This window comes from Perna viridis, chromosome 4 (assembly GCF_037379345.1).
Source record: "Perna viridis isolate PV_CMFRI_1.1 ecotype Kerala chromosome 4, ASM3737934v1, whole genome shotgun sequence".
Lineage (NCBI taxonomy): Eukaryota > Metazoa > Mollusca > Bivalvia > Mytilida > Mytilidae > Perna > Perna viridis.
Genome location: NC_142448.1, coordinates 45133052 through 45146835, shown reverse-complemented (window position 1 = coordinate 45146835; position 13784 = coordinate 45133052). Strand labels below are relative to the sequence as shown.

Here is a 13784-nt window from a genome sequence, read left to right as displayed (position 1 = left end):
TTTACCCCGAGTAATAGTGAGGGAGATAAATGGGCAGTTCATGCATTCATCACTTTTTTTTATGTGGTCTAAAGCATTGAAGCATGTCATATCAGAGTATCTTAATAGAAAATGGTAAATTATTATGGTCTGAACAAGGAATATTAATGCATTTGTACTATCACAATAATTATGCAAATTCAAAAGCCTATGACTTGCCGAGTGTTTTAAAATTATAAAGATTAATATCAAGAGTGGAGGAATGTAGATTGACACAAAATACAGTGTATGGTTCTGTTGATCTAATGACTTTATCTATTTATTTATGTACATGTACCTTATCTTAGCAATGTTAAAAAAAGTTATGCTCTTAGTGCTTACCCTCTTAAGCATGACCACTTGTTTTGATATCATCTGCCAAGAACATAAAAGTCTTTAGAAAGAACACTGATTCTCACACAGTTCAGGAGATGTGTAAATTGAACATAATTTAAAGAATTGAAGATTTTATTAAGTGGTTATAATTGTTGAAGAATTTGTGCAAGGTAAATGATTAAGAAAGAGTTTGCATGTAAATGGGGTATAGAAAGGAATGTGTCTTATCTTAAATGCAGTACTATTCATATTGATAATATTCCGCATATCTTTGATGCCTGATCACTTAAAATATTTTCTAATTTCATGATAAACTGCATCTTTGTGCACTGAATTAGTGATTAAATTTAGAACTATTTTTGAAATTTAGAGTCTGTATGAGAGTATAAAGAATGAGCCATTTAAGATTCCTGAAGATGATGGTAATGATCTCATGCATACATTCTTCAACCCAGACAAAGAAGGCTGGCTTTGGAAACAAGGTAGGGAGAATATGGACTTATGAATGTAAAGATTGTTAGGGAGAATATGGACTTGTGAATACCTAAGGCTAATTATAAATTTGTTAAGGAGAATGTGGACTTATGAATACCTTAAGCTACTTTTAAGTTTTTAGGGGATTATGGATTTATGAATACTTAAGACAAATTGTAAAATTGATGGGGAGAATATTGACTAGGAAATATCACAAGGTTATCTTGAATTGCTTTCTTTAATTAAATTTTAAATTTTAGATTTTTTTTTTTAAATAATTGATAATTATTATCCGATCATTTTGACATTTTTATACAAGTTAACTTTTTTTTTCAGAATTTGTCATTAAAAGTTTTTTATCTAATTCCTAGAAAGTTTACTCAATTTATTTAGTCTTGTAGCTATTTATATGGTCTCAGCTTCTTCATAAGTGATATTTTTTTAAACGCATTAAAACTATTATATTAAAAAATGCCAGATGACATAATAATTTAACTGACTATCCCAGTTTGGCTTGTTGCCAAATTATTGTTATTTACTGATGAATAATTTCATTTTTTTTTTTATTTTGTTTTGTGTACAGTCAAATCTGATTAACAACCACCAGTACTTAGCAATACCGTATCTGAAAGGACTATGATTGAAACATCCCTTTGTAGTGCAGTCTGTGTTTAATGAACCTGTATATTGTAATATTGTAATCAACTGTCTTATGTGACCATGATTTAGCTCTCCTTTAGATGGTCTGTTTAATCAGGTTTGACTATATTACAAAATTTACAAAGAAATTCACTGTTATTCATTTGAAGGTTGAAGTGGAAAATGTTTCATTTTATACGGATATGCATCCTGTAAGATTCATTTAAATTTAACATGTTGAAGTTGTATGTAGGTTGGAAGTGAAAGTACTTATAATTTTGATTGTTTACAACAAAATGTGTTAAGGCCCTCTTAATTAATTATTTAGAGAAAATTATGACAAGACTAAAGAAGGATTCATTAATCAGAATTTTTCTTGTAGAAATTTCACATCAATTGAATCATTTTTGGGAGGTCAGTGTTCTGGGATTTTTTAATGAAAATATTCAGTTTATATTTGAAGACCTTTTAAAGTGTATTCAGCTTTCCCACAACTAATTCTGTTGTCTTTTTCAAGACGTGTATAAAGTATGTACTGTATTTTATTAAAACAATAACATATTTTTTTTCTTCCTATCTCTCTGGACATTTTAAGCTTGCCAGTGTGCCAGGAAAAATATTTTTCAAAGCAGTTTCAGCACAAGCGCAGTTTTTCTTTTGTCATTTTTTTGTGGATTATTTTTAAATACAGTGTATACAAAAATGTTGTTCAGAGGAAAGGGTTGGTCTTCCTTTGATTCACTGACAATTATCTGATAGTCCACTGAAGAATAGTCAATTAAAATTTGTGGCCTCTATGGTCAATGAGGAAAATTATAATACTGGTATGTTTTCCTGTTGTTTTCATACTGACCTTTCGATTAATGAGGTCACAATGTGAAGTTTCATTGTTTCTATGATGTCAAGGGATCAAAATGACAAGAGTGAATTTATGTATTGAGAAGGAGATTCGAAAGTATTATTAGACTTTACTACTATTTTTATCTACACATATTGTTAGTCAATAGGTATTTAGATGTGGGTGTCATATGTTTGTGTCATTTTTTTAAATATTTACTATTTCATTTGTGCCACATGGTTGTATCTCATTTGTGTCAGACTTATTGTTTAATTATGTCAATTTTTCCAGGTAACCGTTATGTAAGGGAAGATAAATAAAGTTATAACGATTTGTACTGATACAAAACTGTAAGCCTTTGGTGTAAAAACTGTATATGTTCTCAAAGTTTCGAAGGGTCAAGATGGACATAATCTAATCTGAAACAAATAGAGGGAATATTTGATGGCCTTACATATTGATTGTCAAACATTTTGAAAAATGTTGATTTAAAGATGACAATGCTGTAAATGGGATTTTACTTTTTTATTCATTTTAACACTCCTAATTCCACCTCCCCGTGGTGAGTAAGAGTAACAGTTACTGCCGGCGTACAGAGGAGGTACAAGTAAAAAATGATGATATAAAAAGTATAACTATAATGACAATTACATTAAAATCACCTGTAACTGACACAAATACAATCATTTATTTTTGAGGCAATTGAAATATGGTTTGTGGCGCAAATGATATACTAATTAGCGCGAAAGAAATACATCGTTGAATTTATATCTGGTGAAATTTTAAATGTCCTTCTCAATTGCCCAGTTGACTACCTAAAGCAGTTCAACAGGTGATTGTTATTTAAGGGAAGGTGAACCTATTCCCAAAACATCATCATTGTATGCGCAGTAAAAATAAAAGTATTTGCATGTCATGACTAACTCCACTCATTTGCATGGAATAATATTTTAATACTTATGAAATTAATAATCTTTGAAAATAAATGTCAACTTAACAGTTTTACTACTTTTTACGATTTTTTTTTCTGAATTTATGAGTCTTTTTCATACTTTTGTATATAATTAACAATTTTTTTTCTATTTGAAATTTTACATTGCACATCACACAAGGAATTATACATCAAGTTATTATTATTATTTGTTTTAATTTATTTTGATATCAGTTAATTTTTTTCCAAGGCCTTTTACCAATGTGTATTTGGTATAAGATTAATTATTTATTTTATATTAAAGAAAAAAAACAAAAAAAAACAATGATTAAAATTATCGTTTATTTTATAAATTCACTGATTACTTTAACAGGAGGTAAGGAAGTTTTAGGAGGTGTAAGTGGTGAATGAAGTTTATTTTTATTTTTTTCTGTTATGTTTTAAATTTAACTCAATGGATTCACATGAAACTTGGCATGTTTTACTATAGTTTTGCCAAAGGGAAGTCAAGGTTTATTACATTAGTGTTTGGTCAGTTTATTGTATGCTTTTTCATATCCAGTGTTTTGTTGTTTTGTTTTGTTTTTTTATCTTACTCTTGTAATGTTGACTTCAGCTTTTCTAATTTCTATTAAAATATATTGAAATTTGTATTTTTACTGTCAACTGACCAACACTGTCTTTTTGAATTAGAAGTTTTTTCAAAATTGTGTTTTTTTTTTTTCAATCAATAATGGAAACATCAAAGAAAATCAATTTTGTTGCTTAAATTTCAAGTAGTTGCTTTTGCATACCAATACATATTACATAATGATTTGAAGTCCTTGACTTCTTTTTGGCAGTAGATTAGATTGAAAGGTTTATTTCAAAACAAGCAAATGGTCTGAATTTTGGAAAACCAAATGCATAAACCCTTAAAGGTGAAAAGAATTTTGCTTTAAACTGATTGGCAGTTTGGTAGCATTTGCACCCTGATCATGTGGAAAGTGTCATCCAAATCCAACCATTGAGTTTTATATTCCATTATTTTTTTCCAAAAAAAAAATGTATTTTTATCAAATTTTGCAAGTTTATTCTCTTTTCTATTTTGTACATGTATTTTGTTGAAAAGACAGTTTCAATAATATTTTGTGTTTCCTCAGGTAGAATACTGGTATTAAATCACTCACTTCAATACATGTATGTCACTTGAAACATTTTGTTAATGGAGATTCATGTATATATACATTTTTTATTTCTTTTTTTTATGTATGATTTATCTACATTTTCATCTCATTAGCATGCAAAAAAGAAAAACAAACTTTTTGTTTTGGTGGAGGGTAGACTTGTATTATAGTATCTTCTCTTATAGTACATTCTCTTAAAATCATATATTTTAATTTGATGAGAATCCTGCCATTTGATTGGTTTGTTGACAAAAATCAACATTGTTTCAATTGTATAAACTTGCTATTTAGGCCACGCCCACCTTTTACGGAACTTTTTGTTTGTAAACATCCGAAACAACTTTTTCAGTCACATTGTAATGTTGAAAATTTTTTGTGACAATAAATTATTAACTAACTTTATGTCCGCCGGGTTTATGTCAAGTTCCTGCTTTAATAATTTCCAATTTTGGAAAATAACTGAACATTTCCCAGTGATGAAATGACAGCGTCTTGCTGATTTTAAAATGGCGGCCAATTTGTTTACTAGAATTACTACACGGTGGGAAAATTAAAGTTGCTGTTTACTCAGTGTTAAATTAAAGTGATGGATGTTACATTTTTTTTTAATTTTTAATTAAAATATAATGAATGTATTCAATATCTGATTAGTTTATACGCTATAACCTAATTTGGGTTCCGTTTACGCTGAAACAAACGGACCAAAATTAGGTTATAGCGTATAAACTAATCAGAAATTGAATACATTCATTAATTAAAGAAAAGATCAAAACAAGTAAAAACAATGCTTGTATAATAGAAAGGTAATCTTAAATCCTTTTCTACTGAATACCACTACATTGTACTCTGTTTTAACTGACCGATAGTTTCCTTTCTCAGAGCAGTTAAATGAGAAACATTATCACTGTAAACTAAAGATGTTAACTTCAATGACTTAATAACAACAGTAAGCAGTCTGTCATTGGCAGTTTTCACTTCTTAATTACCTTTGAAAGATGATCAACAATATTCTAAAAAAAATTCTGCATTTTCTTTTATTTTGCTGTAGGAAGATGAAAAATGATTTCTTGGTTTTCACGTCCCCTCTAGTCTCTATTTAATGCTTCCTCATTGCCCATTTTATTGCCATATCAATAAAACTAAAACTGAAAAGCACCTTCATGGTCATTTTCTTTACTATGAATAATGTAAAAGGTAATCTCAGATTCTCAACACATTGTGGGGGGAGGGGGGCCTCCCTCATTGTTATTTATGAAAATGGCCAGAGAACTGAAGCATTAACCTCGAGTGGCTGATGTGAACTAATTCTGTTTTTTTCACTGATACTAAGGAAATACTTGGCAAAAATGTTGAGGAAACTGTCAAAGCTACAATAACTATTGCAGATACTTAAGGAAACAATACAGTTTTACTTCATAATCATATAAGAAACAAATAATCTACCATATATACTTTCAATTTCTTTAAGCTATTGTAAATGAATCTAGTATGTCTAGTTAATGATTTGAGAAAGTTGGAAATAAATGTTAATTTGTTAAATAGTGATTTGTAATGAATTAGAATGGTAGGAAATATTTTTTAATATAAATCGACTAAACTATGTTGAGTAATTTCATTACTCTCCAAACCTAATAGGTACAATACCTATTGGTAATTTTATGAGAAATGTGACTTTCTGAAAGATTGTAGTTTGTTTTAAGAAAACCCTTTATTTTATTGATCATTATTTGCATGATTCTTATATTAACCTGTACGTAAAACAAATCCAATATGTTTTCTTAATACATTAACTGTGTGATTTGGTAGTATAGTACCTCAGATTAATGAGCTCTGATTTGACATGGTCTCTGAAATTTATTATTTTTAGTTTTATTGTTCCTTATTTAATATGTAATGGAGTATTCATGTTATATTTATTTCAGGAGGACGGTATAAGAATTGGAAGAGAAGATGGTTTATCCTGAATGACAACTGCCTGTACTATTTCCAGTTCACTACAGTAGGTACTAAGGTTGACACAGTATAAGGAGGGACTGTATCAGTTATTTTCAGTAAAGCTTAAAGCATTATGGTTTTAGTACTGAGCAATGCCATTACTGAGCTAACTCTTCATGAAAACATGAAACTTGTTACCATATTATAATTTTGAATACACCTTTACTTCAAATGATTAAAGCAATGGTGAAAATTAATCAATTTTTATCTAAACATTTTTAAGTTATAAAAGCCGAATTTTTCGAAATACAACATTTACAGATATCTTATCTTATTAAAATTATTGAATAAGTTAAAGTTTGAAACATGGTCCATTTAATGTAGAAGCTATTTTGAAGGAATTTTTAAGCTCTTTATTTCCATATATTATATGTAAATACAGGACATAGGGAAAGTATGACTTTACTATAAATAGACTCAAGCTTGTAGATTAAAGAAAAACTTTAATATCCCAACCCTGGTAGATAGAAATGACATTATTTATTTTTCCTTCAGGACAAAGAACCTAAAGGAATCATACCTCTGGAGAATATACAAGTACGTGAGGTTCCACCTGATAAGACTAACAAACCCAACTGTTTTGAGCTTTACACTCCAGTACAAGACATCATCAAAGCCTGTAAAGTAGACAAGGAAGGCAAAGTGGTCGAGGGTAAGTAATGTAGTGAGGAATTAAAAATCTAACACAGCTAAGAGTGCAATACAGAGAAATCTCAACCAACCCAAGCGTAAGATTTTCAGTTCTCTAAATCCATTGAATTAGAGAGCATTAAAATCTAATCCGAGTGTGAGATAAGGAAATCTCACATGTCTTAAAATAGACATAGCATTGTCTCACAAGTGAGAAATATTTGTCTAAGATGCAATAACATACTATTAATACAGTGTTTTTTTCATTAGTAACATAAATACTGGCACAGATTGGTTCTAAAAATTAACCTGCATCAACCCTTTACAATAGAAAAAAAATAGCATAAGAATTGTCAAAATCATTTTTATTGAAAAGTCTGAGAGTATGATTGGGACCACATAAGCCATAAAACAATTTTTATTAGACTGTATCGTACACATCATGTAGGTTAAAATATTTATATGACAACACACACACACAAAGTTTTGGGATACCCAATATATAAGAGTCATCCCTTGTTTCTGTTTTTCTGTCCATCTATCCACATTTTTCACAACAAATCCTAATCAAGGGAGGTAATTCAACTTATTAAATTTTTGCATGTTAAATCATCTAAGGTGCTGCCTTTCCTGAACCACTTAGGATTATAATTAAACTTTATAGATAGGTTATAATTCAAATTTAGAGGTACATGATGGAAGATGATTACTGTCAGGTCACTGCAAATGGAAATTATCCAACTTGAGGGTTAAATGTTTAAAGCAGGGGTATTCTTTTTGTGAGCCTGTTTGCAATACATATATTTCTAGTTTATTTCAAGGTCCAGCTGTTGTTCATTTGTTTTTCATATTCTTTGGATTTGTCAACTCCAGAATTTTAGTATGTGTACATTGAGAATAGTGTGATTATGACATTTCATTGTTGTTTACATCCATTGTGACTTTCAGATGAAGACAATGATACATTGAAAAAAAAAATTGTTTACCTGTATTATTTTCTTTCCATGATGAGACGTATTGCTTGGAATTGCTTTGAATAATACTAACAATTTTGTACTTAAATGATTATAGGTAAGCATAGTGTTTACAGGATGTCAGCTGCCTCAATGGATGAGAAAGATGAATGGATCAGATGTATCAAGTAAGTAATAACAGACTCTACACATTATACGTGATCCGTTCTCTGCTGTCAACAGTAAGATAACTTTATTGAAGATTTGATGTATCAGTTGATTTTACTTGCAATGTTTAATTGACTATCAAATTAAGGTTGGCTATAATCGTGCTTGTTTCCGCGATTGGTAGTTCTCAATCTTTTTTAGGAGTATTTAATTTTGCCTGATATTGAAAGTTATCATATGCTAAAAGTTAGATATGCATTAGTACTGATACTAATGTTCTTAGAATAATACCACAAAAACAAGTACAGTTACAGAATTTTAAAACATTTTACTGTTCTCATTTGATCTATTTATGAATCTGTTTAATTAAGTATCTTTGTTTTTGTAGAGCCAGTATAAGTGAGAATCCATTTTACGACATGTTGGCAGCTCGAAGGAAGAAAGCATTACACCAGAAATAATACATGTATCATAACTGATAACAAAAAAATCTCATTGTAAATATTCCATCCACTTGTCATCTGTAGTTACATTGTACTGTACATAGAGGTGTATATTTATTGTAATCTTATAGCAACAGATTCAGGTATAATTATATAAACTTTGCTCATATTAGTCATTTTATGAAGAGATTTTAGATAGTATGGAATTTCTGTGGAGTGACTTACTATTTGTGGGTCATTATGCAACAAAATTATTTTTCGAGTTTCATAAGTGTGAATTTTGCATCATTTCTATTCAAATTCGAAACTTTTATTAAGAATAATTTATTGAATGATCTATTTTACAAATAATGGATTGTTAAAATTCAATATAACTTATATTTAATATTAAATGCAGAAAATATATCAGAAAATGAATTACCTTTCCGTCTATATAAAAAGATGTTGAAAAAATAATATTCAGACATGATTTTTTTTTCTCGGCTATTTCAGTTATGGATTTTATTGTTACAATTCCCCTTTTTTTACTCTATATTTACTTCTGATTTTCCTAATTTCTACTTTGTTTAAGGAGGTAGACCTAGGGTAATGGACATAACTCTTAAAATCAGTGATATGTCTGTATCATATTCAATTTCACCAAGACCTTTCAAGCTTTCATTTGAAACAGAATGAAATCAATCCAAGTTACTTTGATGCTTACATGAGATTGATATAAAAAGCCTGAATACAAATGTTCCAATGATTTGTAAGAGCTGTATCCCTTACCTTAGGTCTACCTCCTTAAAGACCTTGTAAAATCAGGTCTGAATATTACATTAATTAATTTTTTTTTTATCCATTCATATTTTCACATGCAATGTATATATTACCAATTATTGGGTATAACTTCAGCATTTACTTCTGTAGAACAGCTATGCAGTATTGTAGTTTAGATTGAAGTCTAGAAATTCTGAATCTATTAGTTGTTTTCATAATGTTTGTTATAAGGTAGAGGAAGGAAGACCAAATAACCAACGTAACAGTTTAATTACCAAGCTATTATTTTTAAGTTCAAAAGGTTTTTTTTTCTTTGAAACAATTTGAGATATTAACTAGATTTTTAATTGGTAATCAGATTTAGAAAGTTTTAGCTCTTAATTCTTAGACATGGCAGCACACATTGTGCTCATGTTTACAGAACCATTTATGATATACCATGCCATTCGGAAACCCTGGTTAGAAAAAAGTATATATTTGGTTCAATGGTAAATTTTACATTTATTTTTTGTGTTTAATGTCCGTGCAAAAACTAGGCATTGGGCGGCACATGACAAGTTTTGTTTTGAAAACATTTTCATCCATTTCACATCACAAGTGCATCCTTTCTTAAAGTTGAAAGTTGGTTTTCATAGAGAGCATTGAAAAAGGGAGGTAACTCTTAATTTGAACAAAATTTGATGCTTTGTTAGGAAAATTTAAATTCATTTTCAGAGCTATCCATGGTTGGTTTAATACAAACTTGTTATTAATTGACATTCATATGATACATAAAATACATTGAAACAAACAAAATCAGTGGGGTAAAACTTACCATATGCCACCCATATCATAGGATCTGCCTACTTTTACATGGACAGCCTCTTAATACAGTTTTGGTATGAACATTTGTAAAATTCATCAAACAAGGCAAAAATTACTGAAATTTTTTTCCCTATTCAAAAGCCTTACACAACAAAGAATATTATGATGTGTGGTGATTTGCTCATTGCAAATTTATTTGACTAAGTTACAAAAATTCTAATAGTGAATCTCTTTTCTTGTTTTTGTTTTGTTTTTTGTATAATAAAATGAGTTGCAAAGGAAACATTTATATACATTTGTAGTGGCACTACCATTCATTATTCTGCCCTTCCATAACACACATTTTCACTTGTTGAATTGAAATTTCCCAATTTTGAAAAATACTTAGTATTAGAAAAATGTATACAAAAATAATCAGGTTATAGATGTAAATTCAAGGTTAAGGCCTTAGACAGAAGGTCAAGAAATAGGTTAAAGGGTAATTGATTTTAAATGGAAAGACATTATCCATATTATAAAAGATATTCCTAGTAGTTTCCTCACTGAAATATACTCTATATATACTAGTCATTTTCATGTTGTAACCATGTACATGTTTATAGTTTTGTATTTTATATGTATCTTTTCAATGTATTTTTATTGAAGTGGATGGGAAGAAAGTTTATGTATGATAGAGACGTATATGTACTATTTTCTGACAGGAGTAAATTTTGGCTTTTCTGTATAGTACTGTGAGTGCGTTTTGGAGTTATTTGAATGAGAAATTCAATTTTGTCATGAATGGTTCTGTCAGTTGTTATACAACTGAAGAAATAATGTGATGTGTTTATTTCAATGGTCTAAGTGTTGTGTGAAATATGTGTTGTAAGTGTGAACACACTGTGTTGCTTTTATGTGTATGTAATCTATTCATTTTATTACGTATGCAGTAAGTTTTTTTTTTCTGAAGAATGGGCTTAAGAAAGATCCCTATTTAAATGTAGCCATATTGATAATAATTGAAGAATTGTAGCGTGTAAGTTGATGTACACAATGATTAACAACTTATCCCAGGTGGAAATATTTTTCTCATACTAATCCCTTTCAGTAGCTTTTCCTTTTATTATCTTATGTACTACACCAGTAGTCAAACCTGCATTCAGCAATAATCTGCCTGAAAGTAATGTTATTTAGGCGTCCTTGGGTACAGACATGATTTTTTTCTGCTTTTTAGTGGAATTCCGCTATTTCAAATCCAGATTTTACTGTTTCGATTCTTTTTTTACGATATGTTTACTTCCGATTTTGCCAATTTCCACCTTGTTTGTAGACTTTGTAAAATCATGTCTGTGATTAGTGCAATCTAGGTGAATTAAACTGTATATAAAGACCACCAGTCTTATGTGACAAAGTTTTGCTCTCCTTTGGAGGTCCACTCCAGACAGACTTGACTGTGTTTGTGAAAACCACATCTTCTTTACTGTTGATATATTATGTAATCTGACAAGTTTTTTGGGTTAGTTTGATATAAAAAAAAAAAATTAACATCTTCATTCATTGAAAACATCTTATGTACCAGAATTTACCAATCTGATTAAATTGCTCTTTATTTCATCTTATGATTTGATGGCACTTAATCAACCAATTATACAGAATGTATGCAAAGGGTGATATTGTGTGAAGGTGAACTATTTTCTGTTATATTGTGAAAGTACTATTGTCTGTGAGGTACCAATTTTTTCTTGTTTTTGTGGGTAGGGTAAACCACAAAATTTGGTTTCCATTGGAAAGGAAATTTTCATTGATGTGTGTACTGAAAACCTCAAAACCATGAATTTCAGAATCCACAAATTTGTGTTTCTTCCCAAATCCATGGAAATTGGTATCCATGAATTAAAGTATTTTCACAGTAAAAAGTATTCTGTAATTGCCTGATAATATTTTTTTATTTACTTGATACTTTAAGTGTAAGTATTTGTAAGAATCAGAAACATGCATGTCAAAACCCCATCAATTTGACAATGTAATACCACTCAAGGATACTTTCTCTATTTGAAAAGACCATTATTTGATCTCTGCATCACTGGTTTTGATCAGAAATTTTTCAATAGAATGTTAGAAAAAATGAGGTTTTTGACAATTACCTGCCCTCGAAATGTTCATTTTCAGTACATTTTAATGAAATTGTAACTCAGTGGTTCAGCATAGGGAAAAATTTGTCTGTTTTCCACGATTCTGATGGTGAAAATAGTCAAATGAAACTATTAAAATGGTGGTTTATTTATACCATATTTCACCCACTGCCTGATTCTTACACTTACTATTTTCGTTTAAGTTGACGTGTATGCATACCGTGTCATATTTGTTTTATGTTCTTATATCTGGAGTGCATGTTCATAATTTTCTTTTAAATTAAATGGCTACTTATATGAGGCCTGATGTTTGGTAGTAAATTAATTTTCTGTTGCAGTGATAGATACACTGTAGTTATCTTTACAGGAAGACACAAAATGTATTAAGAATTTTAGATTCCTTGAAAATATTGAATAAAATATGTAATTTCAGATTCTAGTTTTTTGTTCATTTAGTAATATCTTGGTTTTATACATTGTATTTAAAGGGACTTAAATAGAAAAGTTGGCTTTAAAGATGACCATGTTTTAAAGGTGCTAAATTGACAGTACCAGATTTCTATACACAATGAGGAAAACCGGATGAGAAAAAAAAAGAAAAATCCGATTGCTGAATGCTGGGGTAGTTTTACCCTGCATTACTAAACATTATCAAAACGTCATAAAATATTGTAAAATGAATCATTATTGCTTCTAAGATACCAATTTATTATGAACCCTTATCACCTCATAGAACAATTTGATAGCGATCCATGAATTTGTACTCTGGCAAGTTATTGTCTGCACATCAAAAGTACACCAGACAAGGACAACACCAAACTATTGTAGTATCATTTTTTTGGTAGGTATATACAAATTTGACAGATGTCACATTCTCTGTATCAATATGTGGAGTGACTTCAATCTTTTATTTAAGTTACTGCCTTTTGAAATTGTGACTTTATATTATTTTTATTCCCATGTTTAAACCAGAGAATAACTTAATAGACCAGTATGACATTTTTATACACATACAAGAATCCATACTGAAAACTGGATGATTAGGATTGCAGTCAAAAGGTGCTATTATTGTCTGTCCTACTCTGGAAGAATTTATCAGTGCAGTATTTGGCTTCCCAAGTGTTTGATTCTAATGCTGCTGACGAGAGGTTACTCCTTGCAACACCTGAACAGCATACAAAAATTATTAATATTTATATGGTTGGTTTTATAGTATCTGGATAACTTGTAAATTTTAAGTCTAATATTAATTCCCTGTTCATTATACAGAGAAACCTTAATAAACCAAACCAATATGTTGTGTTTAGACAGGTTTTCAGTGACCCATGTTCAAAATACTTCAAAACTTACATGGACTTCAAAAAGTGTTAGGTTTAGACAGGTGTTCAGTGACTCGTGTTCACTGTACACATTCAATCATAGGGATCAGACTTAAGAAACAATATTAAAGCCTATCAAATGAAGTTGTTTTCTGCATTCTTTATAGACCTTATAAAGAATTTTACACAGTACTAGTATG

The 13784-nt window shown here is 29.7% G+C and overlaps 1 protein-coding gene across 4 annotated transcripts in view; it reads left to right on the top strand.

The window, feature by feature from the left end:
* The window catches only part of LOC148620246 (cytohesin-1-like), a 43217-nt gene extending 30520 nt beyond the window's left edge, over positions 1-12697 (top strand). For 2 of the 4 annotated variants that reach the window (XM_088580964.1, XM_088580962.1), the window contains 5 exons: positions 725-836; positions 6325-6401; positions 6893-7049; positions 8099-8168; positions 8537-12697. In XM_088580964.1, coding sequence (XP_088437090.1) covers positions 725-836; positions 6325-6401; positions 6893-7049; positions 8099-8168; positions 8537-8609 — 489 coding nt within the window. In that variant the 3' untranslated portion in view covers positions 8610-12697. Of the gene's footprint in view, positions 1-724; positions 838-6322; positions 6402-6892; positions 7050-8098; positions 8169-8536 lie in introns of all 4 variants that reach the window. The other 2 variants (XM_088580963.1, XM_088580965.1) reach the window with 1 other exon arrangement.
* Positions 12698-13784: the final 1087 nt, after the last annotated feature.